The sequence below is a fragment of the Athene noctua genome, chromosome 1 (genome assembly GCF_965140245.1).
Source record: "Athene noctua chromosome 1, bAthNoc1.hap1.1, whole genome shotgun sequence".
Classification (NCBI taxonomy): Eukaryota; Metazoa; Chordata; class Aves; order Strigiformes; family Strigidae; genus Athene; species Athene noctua.
The window spans coordinates 198,806,474-198,832,011 of record NC_134037.1 but is presented as its reverse complement, the minus strand read 5'-3'; the positions used below and the strand labels follow the sequence as shown (position 1 = coordinate 198,832,011).

At 40.1% G+C, this 25,538-nt stretch overlaps 1 protein-coding gene across 6 annotated transcripts in view; it reads left to right on the top strand.

Moving 5' to 3' along the window:
- MCF2L (MCF.2 cell line derived transforming sequence like) overlaps window positions 1–25,538 on the top strand; it is a 163,255-nt gene that overhangs the window by 72,564 nt on the left and 65,153 nt on the right. For all 6 annotated transcript variants that reach the window (XR_012633896.1, XM_074910014.1, XM_074910042.1 and 3 more), the window contains one exon: window positions 23,897–23,980. Coding sequence is in view for 5 of the 6 variants with exons in the window: in XM_074910014.1 (XP_074766115.1) it covers window positions 23,897–23,980 (84 nt within the window). In the remaining variant the exon portion in view is untranslated. The remainder of the gene's footprint in view (window positions 1–23,896; window positions 23,981–25,538) is intronic.

Here is a 25,538-nt window from a genome sequence, read left to right as displayed (position 1 = left end):
ACTGTTTTTTTTGAGCGTTTTCCTGTGTAATTAGAAGTTATTTCAAGGTTGAGAAGCAAAATTCTCTGAAGTCAGTAAAATGAAAACATTTTATGCTATGCTTTGCATACAGAAATATGTGATTTTTTAAAATTGAATCAGATAAGATGTGACAGTCTCCTGATGCATGTGCTGAGTAATGATAAAAAGTGCCAATTTAGTATTTCATTAAAAGATACCTCCTTTGACCGAATGAAGTATCCACACTCATGGATGAAAGTTTGTAGACACAACAGAATACCCTATGGCAGAAAAGACATCAGAGAAATAAAATACAGATTTAGTAATCTTGTAACTCAAGCAGCTAGACAAAATGTGTATTTAAGATAGCCTGAGGGGAAATTGCTTTTTTTTTTTTTTTTTTTTTTTTAGTGTGACTGGAGCTTTTAAGACTTACATTGCCAAACAAAGGAACTAATACTTTTTGTGGTTTGAGAGAGGAGCTGCTTTGGCTCAGGTGACTGACTGTACAGTGCTTAAGCATCATATAAGCCACTGAGACTCAAAGACACAGAGTGATGTAAATGGAAGTTGGGTACCTCAGCCAAAAAGTGGGACCTTCAGAGTCCTCACTTGGTCCTTTGGATATCACTGCTTTGAGAGAACAATTTTCACAGTCCCCAAAAATAGCCCTCTGGGAATGCCAGCTTTGCCACCCTAAACTGCAGTGGCATCCTTAAGTGAGGAGATCCTCTGCTTACATCCAGTGAGCCATCCTGGTCTGGTTAGCATGCTCCAAGCATGAGTAACATGCACCTGCAGTTCACTGAAGGCATTAGAGGAGATTTGATGATACTGACCTTTAGTTTTAGAGCTTAAAAACATAAGAGCTGTCCTAGCAGCCCCAAACAAAGCCTGTTTCCTTGCCAAAGGAACGACTTGGTGTTTTGGCCTGGGTATTCACATTTCTTTGTGTATTAAATTGTCTAAATACAGGACAGACTGTATGCAGACAACAGTTGTGTTGGAAAAATTTCTAAGGAACTTTCAGGTTTTGAGGTGTTAGGAAGTTGTTTTGAGGATCATGCCCTTGGACTTTGGTAACAGCTTTCTCCCTGATGGCGTCTAAGCCATTGTTTGGCAGTGAATCCAGTTTACTGCCTAAATAACTGGAATTTGTCTGGGGGTTTGAGGATAAAGCTCTTACAGTCACAAGTTACAGATCCTCCACCCAGTATTTTCCACTCTGGCATGCTTCCAGTATAAAAAAAGAGAAAAGGTATTCCCAAGCCTGTCTTATCAGATGGGTTTTCAGCCATTTGCCCAATTTCAGGTCACCTCAGTTTAGCCTCCTTCAGTGTTACGAAGTAACCCAGCATATCTGTTGGGAACAAGGAGTCATAAACACAGTAATAACAACTGTTTTCCACATTAGATTGCTTCCTTGTCTCAGTTACAAAAACCTGTTACTATTATTGTTTACATTTAAACAATGAGAATGCTCTGTCCCCTTTCTCCCTGTCACAGCACATGCCAACCTCAAACCTACACAATCCACAGGATTTTTACAGATGCTCTGCAACACAGTCCTGGTAGTGCACTGCTGCCGTGAAGTCTCCTCTCCAAACAATGGTCTTGTTCACCCTTGAATAGTTTAAATTTTTTTAAACAATTTCCTCTATATGACTGCTTGATTTTAGAAAGGAAAAAACAGAGGTTACTGTTGGTACCTGCAAACAGCATTGGTGCTGCAGAGACAGAAGGCATGTTTTAGAGCTCAACACCAACAGTTAAGCCAGTGAGGGGAGGAAATATGGTATAAAACAACGATATAAGAACAGAGAAGATGTGACAAAGTAGGCTTTGGGTTCCAGTTTACCAGGCTGTGGAGCACATCAGAAATACACTGATAGCACCTGATCTCTGCTGTTGCAAAGGAGGCAGTAACTTCAGTGGGATTGCTGCCACAAATGAGAGAGCTTATATTAGATCTGAGTCCATTTCTCCGTGATTTAGGCTTCAGGAAAAACCTTAGTTGCTGGTTTATTGCACTGCTCTTGCTCTGAAGACCTGCTTGCAGAAGGATTATTTGCACAAGGTCTCTGTCAGCTAACTGCCGGTGGCTGCACCTGGGAATCTTTTTAAGTGCCTGTGAACCTGCGCCAGATGAGCTGGCTGAAGCTGAATACATCAGCTGCCAGGAGGTGCCAGACAGATGCAAGCTGCTTTTTTGGGCAAGCTGATGATAGAGCTGTGAGTCTTTTCCTTCCACTCAGGTATAGTGAGAGCTTCTTGCCTGAAGAATGAAACATGAAACAAGCTCCATGAAGTCATAGGGTTTTGTTGTTTGATTGTGGAGATATACTTACATGCTCCTACTTTTTTGTAGTTGAGCTGCTGTTTCCTTCACTAGCTAATAAACTAGGGAGGTTAAAAAGATGTGGTTTGGTTTTTTTTCTCCTCTAAGGAATTACATGCAATTAATAGTAGATATTTGAATGCATCTTACATAAGCTGCATCAAATTTGTTCAGTGTGGGAAAAGAAGTTCTAATGAAGAAAAAACCCTGAGAAGTGCTGGAAGATATTTCCAGAATCTCAGAATGGGGAAAAAAATCAAATCTTTGGGAACCTGTTGCACATTACTTCCTGAAGTGCTCCAAAGAAGTCTGTAGGAGATATTTGTTAAACAGAAAGCCCATTTCTTGCCCTGAAGTTTCCCTCCAAAATGTAGTACAGCAAATAAATCCTTGTTGGGGAGTGGGGATCCTTTTAATTTACTGTTGTTCTCTTTGTCTGAGCAGTATCTTTGGTTCTTTGCTGATCCTTTGAATTGGCTGGGTATTCATATTTGTTATCCTTAGTATCGTGCATGTTGTGTCCTGAGAAGGTGTGTATGTGTGTTCAGCATTGGCTAAACTGCCATAGCATGGGGATCAAAACAGCAGCAGTCAAAGGATGTTCTGTTTTTGAGTAAGGGGAGGTGGAGCCTTTTTGCAAAGGACATAAAATCTGTCCTGTTAAAAAGATACTGTTAAATACTTCAAAGATTGGCTGCAGGATGAGACCTTTAATTGAAGAGGCCTTATTTGCTGCCACTATAGCACAGGGAACTACAAAGAGTGCCCTCACCTTTGATCCACTTAACCCATGCTTTTTCTCTTAGTGAAAATACAAGGGTAAGGGCTAAATTAAAGTTACATTAAACTAATCAGGTATGCACTTGGTAAGGTAGGAGCTGGTGGAAATTAAATGATTTTTTTGAGGAGGCAACAAGAGGAAGAACAGAAAGAATGGCAGGGGGCTTGTGCCTGGGTTGTCTCTTACTCCTGTGAGATTCACAGGCATTAGTTCAGCTGCTGCATGTGTCAGAACAAGTGGAATTTGCTCTTTGGCCTTCATTTCATCCTTCTTTACATTTTCATTCTTCTTATGGAAAGGAGAAGAAACACAAAACTGTTTCAAAAGCTTTTGGGGGTTGAGGTTAACCCAGAACTGCGAAAGGGGGGAAGTCAGCAAGTTTTGCTGTTAATTGCAGAATCCTAATTGGTGGAGGTTAGGAGGTGGGTATGATAGGTTGTCAAGTTTTTATAGGTCTTTCGTCCTTGCTAGCTAAAGGTTTGCATAATTACATCTCTTGGATGGCTGGTGAATCTATTTTTGTTACTGCTTGTCTCAAAATAGTGTGAAGGTTTTAGAGGCATGCTGAAAAATCTGCCTTCTCAAATGAGAGGCTAATGCTAATAAACCGCCCTTGGCAGAGGAGTGGTTTTGTTGTTTGAATCCACAACCCTGCCTGAGCTGTCACGCCTAGGCCAAAAGTAAATACAGTAATAGGGCGAGTAGCAATATTTAATGTGGAAAATGAAGGTAATGCTACTGTTAAAAAGCCTGGTCTCCATACTGGTATCCTGAACAGGCTAGGAAGCATCCCAGGAAACTGGAAAAGAAGGAAAATGTCTGTCGCTTTAGATTGATTAAAATCGCAGGGACTGGCTGCTTTTTTAATCAGGTAAGGGTATAGGTTTCCTGTTTGCTTCCCAGAGACTGGAAACAGGACACAGTACAGCTGCTGTGCTGCAGTTGTTTATGGATGTTACAACAGCTCTTTGCAGAGTTAGATTTTTTTTTTTCAAAGTGTTTTCTTAAAGGGATCATTGCCTTTTTTTAACGATACGTTACTGCTTTCTTAAAAATCCTACACGTACAAAGTAGAAAGGTCAGGTGTGTGTGATTGTATATTGTGTCTTTCCACAGAGAGCAAACTGATGTGAGCTTTGTCTTTTCTCCACTGACTAAATTGAATCAAGAATATCAGGCTGCTAAGCACAAGGGATAAGGTATTTTCTTCTCATTGCATTGAGATTTTCTTTCTTGGAATGAAGTGAATTTCTGGCAAGAACCTGAAGCAGTTCTCCAGGTTGGCTCTCCAGAAGAAGCTCGTCTAAACGTGTATTCTGCTCTATTTTCTTTTTGATCAGTGGAAAATGAGCTTCGGTTATTCTTTCCTGATGTTAAGCTGCTTCTTTTCTTGAGGAAACTGTGGAGCTTGTTGAAGCCCAGAAGGGTGAAAGTATTGGCAATGGGGGAAATTGAGATTCTGTTTTGGGAACCTGTAAGTGGAGGTAATGGTGGGGATTGCTCAACATGTTCGCTTGTATTTTTTCACTTTCTCCATGTGTGGGAAATCGATGAGTTGCATGGCCACAGGCAGCTTGCTGCAGCATGCATGCCTTGGCCAGAAAAATTCCAAATCATGAGTCAAAATCAAAACTAGCCTGAAAAGTAAGAAGCTATCAAGGAGATAGTGGCATTTTTATCCTATCTTTTATGTGGGTTTGACCATTTTCAAGTGTTACCTCACAATAATGTGGGCCATATTTATGCAGTGTAAGTAAGCTGGAAGGTTGATGGCGAACTCTGAAGGATTTTGCCTATACTCACCAATCTAAAATGACAGGTAACTGAGATGATTTAATAGCCAGATTTTTATTATTATTATTATTTCATTTGGAGCTATGAATGATCTTCCACCACTGTCAGAACTAACTTGTCTAAACCCACCCTTATTACTTGAGAGATGGAATGAATGTTCTGTCTCTTTATCTCAGATCAAGATCAGGTTTCTCTTCTCTCTGTCCTCTTTGCTCTTTCAGGATTTTGGGGAATGATGATTTCTGCAAATGTTCTTTTCTTTTCCTTCCTTTATAATAAATAGTTTTGCAGCCTTTATCTGTGTTCATCAGTGTTACAGGAGCACCTGATATTTTTGTTGGAACCAATTCTCCCACAACTTTTGACCTGAAAGTTTTTCTGCTTCCTGAGTATCTTGTTAATCAGTGAAAAAAAAAATGGTTGTGTACTTTAAGAGTCATAAAAACGGTTTCCTATTGCTGACAAAGTTTTATTTTATATTTTGACTATAAATATAGTTGTGATTGTGGCACAACACTTCGTTTGTTTTAATGGTCTCTGGTTTTCATTGCTTTCTGGAGTAATATTCTTGATATATATTTCAGAATACAAAATAAACCTGGTTTTCCTGTCCTGAATTTAATCCTGCTTTCAACACATGTTTCTGTTCTCATTACTCACTGTTGGGTTCTCCTCTCTGCTGTCACTGAACTCCACATTAATTTCTTTTTCTTATCTCTTCCACTTGCTCCTTTAATCCCACTGCTGCTATAAAGAGATCTCATCTTCTTGCTTTTCCCAAATTTTAGTTCTACCTTCTGTCTAATGTCAGTGGTGATTTGGTTTCCACCTTTAATTACAGTTTTTAATTCTTATCAGACTGCAATCTCCCATCTCCTGACTTTTGAATACCACTTCAGAAAACTTCAGTGCAGAGACAGGAGTCTTATTTTCCCCACCCCAGTGCAGTCTGAGTAGCTACGTCTCACTGCAGGCACTGCTGTATGGACCACTGCTGCTGTTTGTGAAGTTAAAAAGGTCACAGTTGGCTTTTGCAGCTGTGGACAGATGGAACTGTCACCAAGTACTGCAGGATGAAGTGTTGTACTACTAACTCCTGCATTATTAAATTCAACCTGAAGAGAAGTCCAGTTTTTGTGTCTCTCTGAAATGAGAAACCTCAGTAAATCCTGAAGCACTGTGAAGGAGAGGCCTATGATTAAATACTTGTGGGGGAGCTTGTTTAGAAAAGACATGAAAATAGAAAAATATTAACTGATTAAAATTCAGTTTGCAGAACACCAGAAAGATATAATTTTCAAATTAGAAATTGAAACAGTTTTGTGATAGCTGCATTCAGTGGCCAGGCTTTTGTCATGGTTTTGGGAAGAACCTCTAAGTGTAGCCATGAGGTTGGGGAAGTGCTATCCTTGATAGGTGTTACACTTCCTTAAAAATTACTGGGGTTTTTTTGTTTGGTTTTTTTTTTACTTTCTGGATAGCTGGTGTAAGAGACATATAATCTTTAAAACTTTGAAGTTTATTACTGTCTTACAGTGCAAAGTATATTTTCAAGGTATTTCTCAGCAGCTTTGCTTATACTTCTTCCTAGCAATATCTTTCTGAGAGATAGGGTTCATCCTATTAATTCAACAGCATCCTTTGCTTTTAAGTACGCCAGCAACTGTTGGTGTTACCCACATGTTCACTGTCATGGAAAGAGTGTCTTTCTTCATGGATGGCAGTTTTTATTGCTTTTTTTCTGATCATGAGTCTTGATTGCTTGTTCTTGTTTAAATTTAGGTTTGGGTGTGATACAGAGACCTTTTTTTATGATTTAGCAACTGAGTTGAAAACTGCCAAAGCAGTTTCAAAATGGATTAGTTCTGTTGCTGTGTGGAGGTTTGACAAGCTGCTTTATATAATGGATTTATATAAATGTGTGTTTGTGTATGTGTAATGTGTGTATAAACTAATTTTAATGCTTTGCAATCTTCTGATGTAAACCAGATGAAATTGGCAGTTTTGAATACTTGATGACTTTAAAAAGGATGAAACCTTTTTTGCATTAATTCTTTAAAAAAAAAAATCAAGAAGGATTAGGAGAAAATTAATAAGGCTTCTAAATAGTCTAGTATGCTAAACTAGATGCCAACAGATGTGTCAAATTTCTCAGTGTCTTCAACTCCACACAGTTATAAATTCTGCCATTACAGGTGTGAGTTAGGTGTATTTTGCTAAGATTTTTTTAGAGAGAGACATTTACATTATGCTAAAATCCTATAAGGATAGCTTTTGGCATGCTAAATCCACAGAGTGCTTTATTGATGTGCTTTTTGCTAAATACTGCACCCCTGAAGGAAAAATACATTTAATAATTATACTTTAATGTTGAACTTCCTAAACTTTAACATCCTTTACCACGAACTTTGCTACCCTCATGCTGCATGTTTGCATGTGCTTTATTAAGCAGGTACAGTATCTTGTATATTTAAGCCACAGTCATAGCTTCCTTCTCTGGGCTAAAACTAAGATGACACAGCCTCAACTGACTTTGTATGCATCCTTTAACAGCTTCTCCCACTCATTTTCCTCTGCTCTGTAGGCTGGAGTATGTCACACACATCCCATGCTGAGGTGGCAGGGAGAGCTTAACCAGAGCGTGGAGCATGAGTGGAGTTGAAATGAATTTCCTTGCATTCATAAATATACACACATGTGCCCACACAGATTTTCTGAGAAGAGCTGTTGCTCCTGTGTGTTTTAGTAGAGCTTAAATTTGCCCTTAATTCTTGTTGCTAACATTTATTCCCATGTACCACAGTGTTCATCTCTGGTTGTATTTCAGGCTGGATCATGAAGGCCAGGGAAGGTTTTTGTGCTCTGACGTGTTTATTCTTTCTTGCTGCTGTTCTCTGAAGCTCACAGCAAGGAGACTAGGTATTATAACTGTGGAGCAAACATTTCCCCCATACACACACTCCAAAATAGAGTGCTAAAATAAAAAGGCATTTGGTTACTGGCTGGAGCCCTCTTTTCACAGGAGATTGTTTCACAGGAGCCTGTAGCATCTCTAGCTCAGTGAAATTTTAAGTTTTCTGTGCAGAATGAAACTGCTAGGAACAAAAAAATCACCTCTGCCTGAAATACCGTTTGGACAGATAGCTGAAGCCAGTTTCCACAGAGTCACTCTGTGGGCTCCTGTCCCTCCAGCACAGCGGGAGCAGGCTCCGAGTCTCCTGTACAGCACAGGCTGAGCTCTCTCTACTATTTCTTCACATGTGTTGTTCCGTCTAAGGACACTCTGGTTCCTGAAAGTGGGAGGTGAAGGTGTGTCTAGTTGGTTGATATTGAAGGATAGCAGAGTTGAAACAAGCAATGCTGTATTTTGGTGCTCTTAGCTATGGTCATTATTAATTCTTGAGTGATCCAGGAAAAACATATAACTGGGTTTTGGAGATTTGAAGTCTAGGAAGGAGGAAGCTAGGTGGGGGGCCTAGAGGATGGATATTACATATATCTGTCGCACTAGTCCAAGAAATTAAATTATTTTTAAACTAGTACTTGCTTTTCACCTGAATGACTTGTTCCACTGCTTCCTCTGTTCTGAAATCTGAAGGCAAAAGCCTGTTGAGAGGTCACTGTCCACATGACGTACTATGTGAAAGGGCTCTGGAAGAGATGGTGTTGGTTAATAGGAGGGTTTATACTTCATCCGTCTTGACAATTAGAACAAGCACATCCAATACTATGTAGGTGGTTCATTTTCCTCTTTTATATTCATGGTTTGGGTTTTTTTTTCTTAAGGAAGTAGCCAGCTTGCCAAAATACTAGGTTCCTGTATCTTACTGAATGGGTGTAGGTGAAGGTGATACGTTTTTGAGAAGGGTGTAGTTCCTCTTTCACTTGGTTTTAATCTCTGAAGGCAGGCCATAAGACTTCCTCTCTTTGCATGTTTCGAAAGCACTCCTATGCCTGCTTTATCACTGCATAAAGCTTCGGATAACAAGAGTTATGTTTTTAGCATGCTGTGTTGCAGGTGACAGCAAATCCCTGTTACCACTAACAGTCATGTGTAGTCAGCCAAGCATATTGCTGAGGAGTCTGACTAGAAAATGTTTGAGTCTGGCTTGGTGCTGCTAAGAAAGAAATTAGTATCAGTGTGTATACCATATGGTATATCACATGTGGGATTTCTAGCTGCTCTGAGAGTGTTCTCTCTGGAGCCATGTTGTAGCACAAGAGCTAGAAAGAAAATGCTAAGAGTTGTTAGCTTTGTCTGAGGACTGCAAGTCAAGATACAGATCTAAGAGCACACACCTCCACAGAGCCAGTTAGGTGACAGTCCTGGAGAGGAAGAATATGGGCTTAGATCTGAGACATAGATCCTGTTTCTGACATTGCAACAGATGCTGTTACCTGATCCAAGAGAGGTCACTTACTCCATCTCAACTTTCACATGTGTGAGGATTTATGTGACTTGTGGGAGTGGTGTGAAGACTCATTCACTAATTTTGAACTCTCTTCAAAATCCAGTGTACTAATAATGGCCTCATATAATACAGAACAGTTTAAGTAAAACATTTCTAAGGAGTGTTATTTGGATTAAGTCTACCTTTAATTAGAAACATCTGATATTTCTTAGGAAACTCTTGTGTTTTGACATAGTACAAAATGTAATGGGCACCAAAATGAAATAGCAGAATTTAAAATAAATTACCTCAGTTATATTGTTCAGGTCACTTATTAATGCTACGCACTAAATAGAGCTACTTGTTTAGATGGTAGATTTATTATAACACATCTGACTGGTTTGGGATCATCAAAATTCCCTGCCCCGTGGCAGATGAGTGGTGAGAACACCAATTTTGGGACGCTTTGGAAAATAATCTCTGGTGTGGTCTGTGGGATGACCTGGGTTTGTTGGTTGTGTGTTTATGGGATTGGTTGATGGCTGGAAATGCTGAAGCAGAAACAGAGCTTTTCCCCATCTGCAGTTAGGATTTTGTAAACAGATGTAGCCATCAATCCAGGCTTTTTATCCTCATTGTCCTCTTTCCTTGACCCCTCTTGTTGGGAAAGGGCTCTTATAGCACCGTGAAGTGAAGAAAAACAATCTGTTTGTTTTCATATAGTTGTTGCTGTCACTCCCGCCCATTGGCTCACTCTTTGATTAGTGAGTCTGGAGTGCTGGTAACTAATCTTGTGTATTAATTAACAAGTAGTCACTGGACAATGACTTTAAAGGAACAAGTGAGACGGCTGAGCATTCATGTCTGAAAGATCCTATGGAATATTTTGGTCATAATTGATTTTATTATCTGTTGCCATATTTCCCATTTTCTTACGAATACGATTTGTGCATATTCTACTAATGTGACTTTGTAAGTTGGAATACATGTTCTTTTGGTGGTTCCTGCTGCTTTGGGTAGGCTCCTTCATATAGAACAGGTGCTTTGGTGGGTTTACTACCAAAGAAAGCATCCCAGTTTGGTTCCACCAAAGACACTTGGGTGAGAATTTCCTCACAGATAGGAAACGCTGGATGCATTTCTGGGGATGTTTCTAACCAAAGACTAATTGGAAAATGACATCTGCCCTTTGGGCGGTTAATTTCTCTGTGTGGAGAAGGGGTGGGTGGTAGAAAAAGATGATATGGCTGGATTTATTGGATCTCATTTGGTAAAACTAGGGCTCTTAAAGAAAGGTTCTTTACAAGGCACACTTAAGATTAATTTTTTAATGCATTCTTACTCTGATAATGTTTGAACAGTACATGTGTTCACATTTAAAGTGAACAGCTTGTATCTAATGTGTGCCAGCACTTTATGCAGGAAGAGAAGACGTGGGAAGTAACCATCAACTGGCAAGCCCTTCAGAGGACCTCTGAAGCCTCCTGACAGGCACAGTTGCTCTGCATGTAATTTGAAGAAGGGTATTGTGTCCCTGGAGGCTTGGCTTTGACTGAAAGATGGAGTTTTGCGCTCTCATTTTGCACTGAAGACGGGCTCACAGATAAATAGGTCACTGTCTGTGGAACTATTTTGCACTAAATTGATTAGAAGCAACATGACCTTAAGTCTGATCTCCTTGCTCTACAAAGATACTACTGAATTGTGGCTTCTTCTGAAGAAAAGCACAGGTGTGTCTAGTTTTTCAAATTTTCTTACTTACTTGATTGCAGGTCGGGGAGGAACTCTGCTGGCTAAAATTATCCTGCTGAGGAAAATCGGATTTGTTTTAGTATAAAGGCAGAAGTTGTACTCTTTTTTGTATATTCATATAATTTATTGTTATGGGGGTGTATGTTTTGTGTGCTTGTGTAAATTTGCAGTGTATCCTTTTATTTGCGGATGTATTTCTCGATACATCAGACATATCCACTAAATCTATTCCTGTATTTTACACAGAAGGTACTTTGTTCAGGATTCACTCATGCAGTGATTATGGCGATCAGAACTGCTGCTAAAGCTTACAAGGAGAACTTGATGTTGCAGAGAGCCATCCTGCTGTTCCTGAATTACAGTGGGTTTTAATTTTCAACTCATTGCATTTTATGTAAATATCAGATACAGAATTTCTCCTGATCCCTATTTGAGGTAGGGAAAAAGCATAGTTTCTTTCACAGGATACAATTTGGCATCCTCTAGTTGTTAGTATAGGAGGGTTAATCTAAAATGCATTATTTCTTAAATTCCTTCAGTCAGAGCTTTCTATAGGAATGTTGTTTCTGTTAAGTTACAGTGAAATAGTGGAGATATTATTTGCTGTTAATAGTGCAGCTACAGTCCATTGCAAAACTGAAAGCATGTTTTGTGGAATAGGGACAAGCAAAAATTGCTTCCTTATTCTGGTGTTTGAATTCACATTTCCAGTTCTGTTTTCCGCTTTTGGTATGCGTGACTATTGCAGAGGAGGACAGGAGAAAGAGCACCGAGTTCATAGACTGGTGTCTAACCTTCTAATGCTGTTGCTTTTGAAATGTCAAATTTAAATGAAACAGGTACGTAAAGGGTGTATCTTCTAACTAAAGGGTGGATCTTCTTACTAATCTTTAATTAGTACTGCTAATTAAATTATCAACATGTGAGTCTGAGTGCTCTGCTTCTCAGTAGTACTCATGGTACTAGGGATAGTACCAAAAGGCATGCTCATGCTCAGGAGGAGTGAATGAAAGGTTTTAAGAAAGGTGAGGCTAGCCACATGGAAAGGGTGGAGGGATTAATCAGTCTGAGCGATTTTTGGTCTCTATGTGCATCCTCATCTGTGCTGAGAGGGGAGGGGTGGATTTAGGAAATGGTGGATTATTGTATGAGAGAGTGAATGTCCGTTTTAAACTGCAGAACCGGGGAGTGGTTTGTGTCAAATCATGGTGGTGCATATGTAGGCATGTCAGGACTATTTGTGTAAGTTGCCAAGTTTAAATTATATTTGATTATTGAGAAATAAGTGAGCAGGGCTGCTTTTGTTAGCAGTTGCCAAAGCTTGATTTTCATCTGTTGACTGCCACCATTTCTTGTGGATGTGTTCATTGTGCCAGAGATCACTCCTTCCTAGAGAACTGTTGAAAAATTTTATGCTCAAAGTGGGCAGAAAGGTTGTCCCTCTCCCTGGCACTGTTCTTTCCTCTTCCTCCTGAGCGCTGTACAGGGTATTTTCTGTGCCTACAGTCAGCAGAGAAGATGAAAGAGAAGGTCTCAGATACCCATCTTACCATTCTCAACCCTATGAAAATTTCCAAGGAAAACAATATCTTCTTGGGGAATTCCTTTGTCAGCCCATATCTTGGAGTGAGAGTAAGGGTATGGCAAAAAGGGTGGACAAACTGAAAAGAGAGGATGGATTTGGGATATGGGCACAGGACTCAACTCTTTGTTCTGCTTAAAGACTGTGCAAATAGTTGTTAGCAGTGCTGGTTCTGGCTTTTAGCATCTAAAGGGGATGAAAGCACCTCCTGTCTTGTAGGTACATTGCCAGACTAAAAAGCTCTTGACACAATTTGAGTGTTGCGATAGTGAGGTGTGGAGCCAGCACGGCCTGTCTGTGACTGCAGATCCCCCGGAGTTATCAGGCTCTCTCCAAGGGACAGGATCTTCTGGAGGGTCCCTCATGAAGGTGCTCCAAGTTTTCCTTGTAGATAGGGGAAATGTGGGAAGAGGATGACTGGAGTCCTGGCAGAGGTCCTCTGTGTGTGCTTGTAATTGAGGGGAGTGTTGCTAAAATCTGACTGTCTCAGCCTTATTTGCAACGAAGGTAGACTCCCTTCAGCTGCTGGAGCCAGGCACAGCACTTGGGAGTTAAGTGTCAGGCAACAAATGGTTCAGTGAATGGATCATCATCATTTGCTACATTTCAGTGTAAAGAACACTCCAAAGTCTTATCTGAAAGGAGGAAAGCAAGGCAAGTCAGTACCATGCTTGTTTGCCTCTGAGACAGGTATGATGTGATCTTCTCAGAGCTATAGTACTGCAGCGGGAAGGGATCTGCTACTAGGTGAGAGTTTTGCGTCCTGGGAAGCTGTTAGTTGTTGACACTGGAGTGTTGTGAACAGTTCTTACAAAACAATTATTGGCTGGATTTTTTTTGGAAGCAGAGCTGCTTCATCATGATTCTGGGTTATTTCCTCTTTCCTTTGGAAAATCTATTGTGCTAGAATTCTTTTTTTGTTTTCTAGAAAATTGATATACTATGTAATGTATGGTTGTAGACAAATTTTATTGGCCTGAGATTCAGCGTGTCAACATAACTAAATTTTACACTTATTCTGTATTCATTTCTAAAGTCAATCTACTGAAGTTAGTACACAATTTAGTTTGTATGTGTTTGTTTGTTGAGAGGCCATGATATCTGTGTTGGAAATTTCTCTTTTCCTTCCAGGATTGTGAGGTGGGCTTGGGGACTTCTCACCAAGGAATTCCTCTAGAATTACAGAAAAACCTAGGTTGGAAGGGACCTCTGGATGCTGCCTAGTCCTGCCTCTGGCTCCAAGCAAGGTTAACTTTAAAGTTAAAGCAGGTTTCTCAGAAATTTGTCCATCTGAGTTTTGCATATAAACAAGGGTGGAGATTGTTCAGCCTTGCTGGGTCGTATATTCCAGTGCTGGACTCTTCTAATAGTGAATTTCTTTCCTTGCATTCAGCTGGAATTTCCCATGCTGCAGTGTCTGACTGTTGCCTCTCATCCCTTTGCTGTGCAAAGTTTCAGTAAAGACGTTAACTCCTTCCTAGTAAGTGTTAGTGTCCTTCAGAAACTAAATGTTCCAGATATCTATAGAGCACCTCAGTGGTGCCACTGAGACCTAGTACTTAGTGGGACCTAGGGCCAGGTTTATAAAAGTAAATCCCCATCTTAAAACCACTGCTGTGACTTTTTCATTTGGTTTTTTTAGTTGTTTCTTTTAAGCTGCCTTCAGTCTCAAGGGAGCAGACTATCCAGTGAGGTCAAATGAGACTTCAGATGAGAATACCAACCACCAGGGAAGTTCAAGGTCAAAGTTTGCTCTTTAGCCTCTTCACCACACATGATATATGAGATATTCTGCTTCTCATCATTACCATGTTACCTTGAAATGAAGGGAGTCTTATATGTTTGTTTCCTCAAATGCTTTTATAGATGCTGTGTGTCAGGTACTTCTCTAAGCATCAGATATTCAGAACTTTTTTTTGTTTACATGGCTTTACTCTTCAAAATGCAGCCCTGCTACATTTCTGGTTTCTGCAGAAGATGCAAAACCCTTGAAAATGGAAGAGCAGCTACTCACCGTGCTTTGAAAGACCCTGGCTTTTGCAAACCTTCATTCCACAGAGCCTGTGGAATTCTAGCAAAGTTCAGCTCTGCAGTTCTTAGTCTTGTTTTCTGTTTTTATGTTCAGTTAGGTTAGAGAAATTGTGGATGTCATCTAATTCAGAATAAGTGATGTATCTATTCACTTCTCAGTTTGAACATGGCAGGGTTTTGTTGATTTTAAGTAAACCTAGCAGGGATTTTGTGTTTCACTTGAGATGATTTATGAACTGTGGCTTTTCTTAACGAACAGCAACTTTTTTAATACGCATCTGCTTTATGCATGGCACACACAAAATAAGAGATCTGTTCTTCCAGGAATCTTAAGTATCCCTGTACGCCCAAAAGGGCAGATTTTTAAGAGAAAGCTGTCAATCTCTGGATTTAAAGTCTAGCAAAACAGCCTCTCAAAATAGAGGTAACATCCAGTTAGACTGTTGCACTGAAACAGAATCTAACTTTTTTTGCAGGTGAGACACTGAAATAAATCCAGTGGATTAGATCTTCATTGATTTGTTTTGCACAGTTAGTTTCCATCAAAAATAACTCCTTGCTTACAGGGCCAGATCTTTATTTAGCAGAACTTGATTAGTCATTACAGCCATGTGCCAGATTCTCAGATTGGATAATGAGTGGATGCTTAATTTGAAACCTAAAAGCTGTGAAAATGAGGGTCTATAAAGCAAAGGAGGGTAGGCTCTTGCCAAACCTCTAAGCATGCTGCCTGCAAAATGCTGGATGTGAGCAGCAGACCTGACTGTGTTGCATTAAAGGACTCTTAAGCTGCCTATGAGAGATACCAAACCATGTCCTGCCTCTGTATTACCTGAAGCAGTTAATAATAGCAGGGCTTTAGAGAGACGTATGATGGGTTCCATCTTTTTTATGGTGTTGGGCAGTAACCCACAGTACACCAAGATCTGCTTTGTTAGCAACTGTGTCATCTCTGTGGGGCAGCCAGTTTGGTTATGAACTCAGCAACCTCTTCCTTGTAAGTCGTCCATAGTCAGAGTCCCAAGACCTGGCAAGTTTACAGCCAGCTTCAAGTAAATATATTGTAGTGGAAAGCTGGTGCTTCGTTCCATATAAGCCACTTAGCGAACACTTGGCTCTTCCTTCTCTCTCATACCCATTAAGTGCTTTGCATCCCATTTCAAAACATTCGTTTACAGTTGTACAGCTCTATGGAAAAGAGTGCTTGTGTCGGAGTACCATAAAATATATTGTTCGTTAGAAGTGATTCTAGCCACCCACCATGTCGATGAAATGATAAAATTCAAGGAAGACTTTCTACCAGGGCCTGCAGTGTCAGAACAAGTAGCATTGGGTTTGAAGGGAAATAGAGTAGGTTTAAATTGGATATGAGGAAGAATTTTTTTTACAATGAGGATAATGAGAGACTGGAACAGGTTGCCCAGAGAAGCTGTGGCTGCCCCCTGCCTGGCAGTGTTCCAGGCCAGGTTGGACGGGGCTTTGAACAGCCTGGTCTAGTGGAAGACATCCCTGCCACAGGCAGGGAGGTTGAACTCGATGGTCTTTGAAGGTCCCTTTGAACCCAAACCATTCTGTGACAACCTCACAATTGTTAGCACTGTAGCCTAATGCTGTGATTAACATCAAGTGCCATTTCCAGTGTTTCAAGCAATGTACTGTGCAGGCTTGTACTGTAGCTGTGTGTAATGGTAAGGCTCCCTGAGCAAAGAAAGTATAATTTCTCTCCAGAATGGATGTGTACAATGAGCAGTTAGATTTTACCACTTTGCTGTTTTGTAAAAGTGATTTTAATTTTCAGATCAAGAATACAATGACGCAATTTTGAAAATCCTATCTTCCAAAATACCACACAAAAATAGCATTCCATTTAGTAAAATTGCCAAGTGCTCATGCAGCTGGTCCTGTACGTGTTGACTTTTCAGTCAAAGCTTTGGGGCATGCTTTGGGATGTGCATTTTTCTGCAGAGGGAGGGTTGAAAGCAGGTGGTTTCAGTGGAGAGGAATCTTTGGTTTGGTTGCCTGAACAAATGTCCGCTTTAGCATATGTGTTTAAGCTGTGTGATTGCATCATTAGTTTTTTAAGTCACACTGAAGATGAGTCCTATAATTTGCACGTAGTTGTTCTATTCAGAATTGATCTTTCTCAGTTCCATATTTGTAAGAATTCCCTTTCTTTGCAAGGCTTTAGCACTTAAAAAGCAGAATTCTCATAGTTTTCTCAGAACATGAAATCTTATTAAAAGAAGTTGGCAAAATATAACATTTTTGTTACTCCGTGGAGGCTCATGTTATAAAGTACCAAGTGAGACACATCTGGGTCAATCGCCTTGAGTGCTTGCTAGGGGGACATTCTCTGCTGCTCAGGCTGTATCTAATATTCCTCCATTTAAAAAAAACAAACAAAAAACCCACAAAATCTTTGCTTTTTGCAAAATCTACTTCTTGTTGGTGACTAAGTACATCTAATACATTATAAATATTTTTATACTACACTCTCAGCATGATTTGCAGTATGAAGGAGTTAATGATGCTGCAGTTTTGGTAATATTTGTTAACCCTTTTTTGGGGTCATGGTTCCTAGCAGTTTGGAACTGTCCTGAAAGAACAGAAAAGGGTTTACCAGCAGGCAAATAAAATTTCTTTGGCTTTCTTCAGAACTTCCTAGGAAGAGGGTGAGAGGAATATTATTGTTGCAATAGTAGGAGCTTACCATACGCATCAGGTGAATTTTTGCTTTTAGATGGTAAGTCCATGTGATGGTGTTGCTGCACTCTAAGTCCTCTTTGCAGGTGACAAAAAGTTATGTTGTGCTATAATATGGCTGTGTGGCATGATTCAAAGTTTCTCTTCCTTCTCAGTTTGGGATGAGTGTAATTATCATGACTTGAAATAGCATGAGGAACATCTCTCTCACCAAAACAGATTAGGTGAGCTTGAACACTGTATGGAGCAAAAGCATGGCAAACCACTTTCATATTTCTTGCAACAATTGCAACATCTCCCCCTCACACCCTCACACAACCCTCGCCTTTTTTTTTTTTTTTTTTTTAGATTTTCTTCAAGTATAAAGAAATATTAGGTCTTGTGTTGATCCCTAGATTGCCTTCCTAATTATTACATAGTGTTCTTCTAGTCACAGATCACCTAGTCTTTGATTACTCCTGTAAGCCATATCCAAATTTAATGCTGATGCCTGAGAAGCTGTAGGACTACAGAGTACGTGTGTCAAGAAGGTGTGACAGGTAAAGCAGAAAAGGAAGAAGAATCCCTATACAGGGAAGCTAGAGGATTATATTTTCTTTGGCGTTTGTGCTTTGAGGTGGTATTATTTAGACAAACTAAGACGAGGACAAAGACAAATACCTCCTTTGACATGCATAGTAAGTGAACAAATCAAAAAAATTTAGACAAGAGTTTGAAAGAAAAAAAAATCTTGGTTGGTTGTCAAAGTATGCTTTTGAGCTGCTATTTCATAATTTGAGCCACGAAAATGGGGACTATTACACCTCTTGTCGTCTTATGCCAGCCCAGCAGCACTGCATTTGCTGTGCACCTCAAAAGTTCTTTTTAAAAGAAGGATCAGTGATTCATTTCCCTCCCTGAAATCAAACCACCATTCCTGTAGTTTTGTAGATAGTCCTGTGCCAAAGCCCCAAGCCTGTTACCTCAAAGAAGAAACAGATGGACTTTTTTTTTTTTTTTTTTTAAATTGTGATTACAGGAAGCAGGAATTACTTGGGTAAAGCATGTGTTTCAGGAGGCATCTATAAAATACAAAGGTTTTTGGTTTTTCTTTTATCTAACACATGACAAGTTCCTGTTCCTTGTAGTTAAGTTCTGGAATTGCAGCATTTTGGGATTAATTTATGTCTCTTCTTAGTTATGGTGTTCTTCAGGTATAATTAAAAGAAAAGAGTTACCAAGTTTCACTCCGGTGGTGTAATTTCAATATTACCAAAATTGATGGGTCATGAAAAGTGCTGCAGAAATATCATGGACTCTCTGAAAGATCTGGATTGTCAGGGATTCTGATATGATTAAAATACCACTCACGAAGTAAGTGCTTCTGTCCACTGCGCATGGGCTTATAATTGAGGGAACATCACTCCTAAGGTTTTAGATTTTCTTTGTTGGTACCGCTTCCAAGTCTTGACTCAACTAAATCCTTACTTAACATTGAAAATGTATGGGATTCCAGCCTAGCCTGTTGTGGAAATGGGCTACATAGACATGCTTTTCTATGCATTTTGTGGCAATAGGCTGTGCAGTTCTAGAAAATGAACATAGAAGAGGACCTTATAATGACTTAAGGTAAGATTCACTGAAAAGAAAAGGGATCTCAACTTGAGCATCTCTTCCGTGCACAAGAGGTCTTGAAAGGAAAGTGACTTTTCTGACTAGAAGAGGAAGTGGAAGATGTAGCTTGGCTGTAGGCTGTTAAGCTTTTACAAGTAGAATTCTTACATACCTGTATCATTTAAAATAGTTTTTGGACACTCAGTGTCACATGAAGCTGCTTGGAGTGCTAGGTTGCTGTTTTTGTGCTAGCAACTGGGATGCTGGTGGAGGTGAAGAATTCATATTTCCTGCTTGCTTGGGATATTTTAGCTCATGAGAAAAAAGAACAAAAGTGGAGAGCAGTGTTTTATCCAGGTGATAATTTCCTTCCTAACTACACTTTAGCAGAAAGATGCCTTTTGTCTGAAAATTCCAGAGGTTTAATCACTTGTTTTTCCTCGTTCCCTGTTTTGATTGCACTGAAGTCAGATAAAATAGAAATGAACTCTTCCTGAAGTTATTTTAAACTGGTGAGGTTTTAATACTTAGTTTATGAACATTTGCATGAACTCCTGTCGTCATCCTGGTGTGGCTACAAATAGCACACGGACCCTGAGGAGCTTGGTCTGCAGCTGTTGTGGCTGAGCACACCTAGCACAGAGCTTGCAGGCATTGTCACTATTCATCAGTGACTTTTAAAATTCAGTTTTAAACCTGAAGAGCTCTCTTGGTGTCTTGAGTAGCTCCTGAGTTTCATGTGGCTTAGAGCAGAAGAGGGCTGTCTTCACCAGCTCTGCTGCTCTGGCCCTTCTTCCTTTGGGGACTACACGAAGGAGCTGTTAGTGATGGTGGTCGGGGGTCGAAGATGAAGAGGGAAGAATGAGGAAGTGAAGGGTTTGCTTTGGGGCTGGGAGATGAAGGGACTGCTTTGAAAGTCATTGACTCGCACTTATAATTACCCAATGGGAGGGTGGTTTAATGAAGAGATTTTTCAAATGAAGACCCCCTTCTCAAGAGGCATTCAACTCTGAGCAGGTAGGCTGTTCCAGAGGAGAAGCAAAACAAAACTTTTTGAGCAAAAGACATTATTTCTTCAATTTGAGGCAAGAATTACATAGAGAAGCCAGAGACACATTTTCAGGAAAATCTTGCTACCTCAGCAAGAAAGAGGAGGAACAATGATTTGTAGTCTGCTTTGTGGTGTGCTGCTGAGCTCTGTGCTGAAAGGCATAATTGTGTCTGTATGTGTACAAACAGGTTGGCTTTTAAGTTGGTATAAACTAATGGCCATAGAATTTCATGCAGAACTACTCAAGGGGTGCTGTAATTCCAGCTGGCTCAGTGGGAATTGGATTAAACCCATTACAAGATGCTCCGGAGTCGTGTCCAAAGACTTCCTTCCATGTAATGTAGGTATGGTCTGTTCAGACTCCCCTCCAGCATTGTCTGCTGTGAAAATGTTTTTTCTTTGGCATGTCAGGTATAGTCCGAATGCTGATGAGTTTCAGTTTGATCAGAAAAGAAAGAGGGGTCTTTTAACAATAAGTGAAAATCTTGCTTTGAGTGACGTAGATTGTTTTCGCAGATCCAGGTTTGTTCAGGTCTTACTGGCACCAGGTAATTCAAGCACAAGTTATCTTTATGCCCTTCTGTTTAAATCTGTCATCCTGCTTCCTTTGAAGTGCGGTCAGGTGCCTTTGATGGGATGGGGTCAGGCCCCTCTAACCCATCTTCCTCCATTATAGAGGCAGGACTATCAAAGCAAGATTTAATTTGAATTAGAAGAGGATATATCTGTAAGACTGTGGTTCACATTTTTAATGAAAAAGGCTTTTTAAAATAAGAACCACGTATTTAACTGATTCCTTTATATTAGTAAGATGACACACTCATTTAAATTATGTCCTCTCTGATACCCCTGATTTAAATGCTAGAAAATGTGGTTTTTAAAGAACCTCCTGTTGCTGGCTTAGGAAAAAAAACTTTGTGCATTCATTCCCCGATATTATGTGTGTTCAGTTTTTTAAACTAGTGATTTGAAAAAGCAGTACCTTACAGAACCTTATTTTACTGTTTATTGGCACCCACAATATCAGATGTGTTATAAATCCCAGAGGCTTTATTTTAAGCAGACTACTCTGGAAACTCTTTAAATGAGCTCTTCAGGAAAGACTGGATATTCTACCATGTTTTGGTGTGGACACCTCTTTTCAGCCATGCCTTTTAGATAGAGTAAAACAGACAAACTCTTAGGTCTCTGTTTTGAAAATACTATGTAATGTAATTAAGGTAGAACAGGAAAAATCATGGGCTGTGTAAGCATTAATCCATGTAAGTGGAACTAGCGTTCGAGCCTATAAAAATTCCTTAGAAAACAGTGAACATATTTTCAGTAATTTTGTATTTAAATGTGCACTTAATTAACTTTACTAAAATGGGAATTGTCCCTAAAGACTGTAGCAGGTGCCAGGTTCTCTATTTAAAGCATATTTCCAAGCAATTATTTTCCCCAAAGTCCATGAGAATAAGGAGTGTGTGCCTGTGCAGTCTGTTCAGCGTGCTGCCTTATGGTACCTTCTCCTGTTAAGGAGATAACATATTTAAGTAATGGTAACGTATTTAAGTGTATTATTTATCATAATAATATATTTAAGTAATGATGGACAGACTTAAAGCCAAATCAGATTAAATCCCACACAAACTGTGATAAGCTCTCTTTTCTAGAGGGATACCAAATATAAAGGAAATGATGCAGAGTTTTTACCCTTGCAACTCCTCTGAAAGGAGACAGGGTATTGGAGAGGGATTTCTGGCTAAGTCTGTGAGCATTGGTACTGGGTTCAGGTTTATCCTGTCAAGTGGCTGGATGTGAACTGCTCAGCACTTCCCAGAGCTGCATTTTTCTCACTTGGTTTTGCACTGCTATTTTTTATCTCAGTTGTTTCAAATTATTGAAAATCAGCTCTGGTCTTAACACGTTTTCTGCTTCTTGAAGAGTGTCACAAAATCAGATCAACAAGAGCCTAGTGAGAAGGGGGCTGTGCCTTGATGGATGAGAGAGCAGCAGGAAGGGCTTCTGGAGTTTTTCCGTCTGCGAACAGGCACAGTGTGCTGCTCCTCCAGTTACAAACACACTGACTCTTAAATTTGAGTTAAAGCTGAGTCTAGAACCAGGGGAAGGAAAATACTGTCTTTTCAGTGAAACAGGATTTGACCACAAGGTTGTGGGCTGAGCTGTTCTGAATGCAAAAGCTGCCGTTCCTATCAGAGAGAACATTGGGGCAACCAATTCTAGACTTGCACCTTTACCTGTCAGAAGTCAGAACCACGGTGGCATTTTCCCATCTCTCACCAAAATTAGGCATTGGTCCCGTAATAGGTTATATTCAGGTAACTGGGTCCACCTGCAGTCATTGCTTTGCAAAATCAGGGGTGTTTGGTTTCTTAAATACTGCTGTAGGAGGGTTCCTTATATTAGAAAGCACTGACAGCAAAAATAAAATCTAAAATCCTTTTTCCCTTGGGGGAGGCAGGGGGGATCAGGTCTCCTCTTCTGGAATGACTTGACCATCTGAGATTTGACTTTTGAAAGATCTGTGTTCATTTATCTGTTAAAAACATTAAGATGATGATATAAGTGAAGGTCTGGGTGAAATATGACTTAACAGTTAAGCGTTTCCACTTATGGATTTGACAGCGTGGTATGCAGAGTTCTTCTGATGAAGCAGCAGTTCACCGGATGCAGAAAAACAGCTCTCATCAGTGAGTGACCTTCGAAGTGGTCATGGGTCTTCCTCTGCCAGACTGGCTGAAAGAGAACAGAGAAGTTCTGTTCCCCGGTATAAGTTGTTACTTATCTGGAAGAAGTAACTGAAAATGGGGGGTTTTAGCTGTTCTCAAGCAATGACAGTTCTCAGAATTTTACACACGTGAAAATCGCTTATGAAAGCAAGTGGCTCACTCCTCAAGATCTAGCATTTAAAGATCTCAGTAACAGCAATGTCCCTTCCTTGTTGGCCAGAGCTCTATTTCTGTTTGATCAGCTTGTTCACAATTCTGAATGTCAGATTTAAGTCCATCTTAACGGCATCTCAATGTACATTAAAAACAAAACTTTTGTGCAATGCCAGATTAAACGAATTACTCAACCTAGCATTTTCATTATTAGGTTTTATCCCTTCACTGCTTTTCAATGGGGCTAAAAATGTGGAATCAATAATTTTTAGAAATTGCAGAAGACTCAAACTTGATTTCCTTGTAGAAAAATGGCATCATAGTTTAATGAATAAGGTGATTCTTATCATGCAGTCTTTATTGTGGTCAGCAAAACTTAGATTTCTGCTTGATCTCTAGAAATATGCTGTGGAAAATACCTCTGCTCAAACACTGTGGCAGAAAATTAAGACTCGGGAAAGCAGTATGTTTGTCATTAAGCTAAAGTGGAAGGGTTGAGATAAAATATTAAGCAATGATTGTCACAGTTGAGGTACGAATGTGCAATGTGAGGATGTCCTTCCAAGCCTGTTCTACCTACTTTGCTGAATGCAAGGTAGGTATTTGCACACTAGACAACAGGCTAGAAGGATCATAAATTTCTCTGTTTTTATGTGAATTGAGGAGGTTTTAATAAAAATTGAACTTGATATGTAAATAAATGTTTAACATCATTCCTGAGGAATATTGGCTCTACAGTATTTGGTTCAGTGACATTCCGTACTATTTCCAAATGTCAGCAAATCCACATTACTTCACTCTTTTATCAGTTTGCTGTTCAAAGAAAACTTTGCCCTTGACAGACACTTCAAAGACTCCAAGTATTTTCACATATTTTTCAAAACTTGGATAGTTTTCTGGGTGTTTGTGTTCTAGGTATGACTTTCTTTTTGATGTCTGCTGTGAAATCTTACAAAAAATGACTTTGCAATGCAAATTTTTTTTTTCCTCCACAGATGAAATCATGCATCAGGATATCATTCCCATCTATGCTGCAGATATTCAGGACCAGTTAAAGAAACAATTTGCTTACCTGTCAGGTAAGGCTGTGGCATTCCTTTCTACAGATACTGTTCAGGTGTATGGTTGGGCCTGTTGAGTCTTCATGGTTTTTAAGGTCTCATAACACAGGAGAAACTCATATTTTATGAGCAAGTCAAAATACAGACTACCAAGACTTGTTACTTAAGGATTTATGAAAAGAACATCTATTTAAAAAAATAAAATAGGAATTTTATAATATAACAAATTTTCCAGTTTCCATGTAATGGGATGGAATTGAGGGTAGGATAAAAGAATAAATGGGGGAAGAGAAATAAGGAAGTCCTGATGAGCCTGGTCCAGGAACATGGTTTCCTGTAGCCAGCGCTAAGGGAGCTGTGGGTACTAACCCTGAGCTCCCCAGTGCTTGGAGCTGAGACAGGGCTCAAACACTGGCCTGGAGCTCTCTGAGCTAACTGAGCCCTTGCTGAGGGTTGGAGAGTGCAGTGTGGATGCACTAGTGGTTGCTGTGGTCTTGGAGTCCTTGGCCCACAGGCTACACTGCTGCTGGCCCTGCTGTCAGATTCAATACTGAAGCTCAAGCTGATACCTTGGACTTGACCAACGTAGTGTCTGAGCAAGCACCACAGTACCATGTTCCCCCACATCATCAATGCTGGGGTCAGGCACATGTAGCATCAAGTTCTGGAGAGGATTTTTGGTTTGGTATCACTGCCTGCCTTCTTCAAAGGAACCTGCTTTTAGGTATAAATCTGTCTCTAAAAGCAGCAGAGCCATGTTCACGCAGCACAGAGTGTCTTTGCCCCTGGATAACCTATGCCAGGTCGGTGACGGGGGCCTGTGTGTGTGCCATGCAAGTGTTGCTTGCTGAGCTTGATCCATCTCGATGCTGGGACCACGTCTGGCTGGTAACAGGTAAAGGGAGATGGTGCCTCTGTTCACCGATCACTGTGTGGCAGGTGTCCGATAAGCTTCTGAGTTTGTTTTCCCGCCTCCATTACATAGAGAGCGAGAGCATCCGTGGCTTTGCAGAGCTGCCCTGCCTCCTTCTGCATAAAGGAGATTTACCTCTCTAGGCTGAAGCTGGGGTTTGTGACTGTTCCCTCTTCATTTGAATCTCTCCCTGCATCAGATCAAGAGACACAGGGGATGAAGCAATGTACTGCTTTGCTTGGCAAGAGCTCATTGAATCTTACTGTAGTTATAATTAGCCATTAAATGTGATTTATTCCTGCCATACAAGCTAAACTAAGTGTGGGTCTGTGGTAGTGACTGTGTTTTCTGTGGGGTGGTGGCAATAAGATTATTTTATTTGTGAAGCTGGCTGTTCATGCTCAATTTGAGATGATGGTGTTTAAGCTACAATTCTTTACTGGCAGTTTGGTTTTTTTAATTTCCAAGGTTTTCCTTCTTACCCAGGAGTATAAAATGGCTCATAATAGTGTTATGCAAGAATCAGCCTATCTGGGAAACAGATCTGCCCCTCTGAAGTGAGGGGGAAAACTGATGCCTACAGTAGATGAATAAAATCTCATTGGGTCCAACTGGAGATTGTTTGTGTCTTTAAGACTGAGTTTGCACAGCTGCGAGCATCTT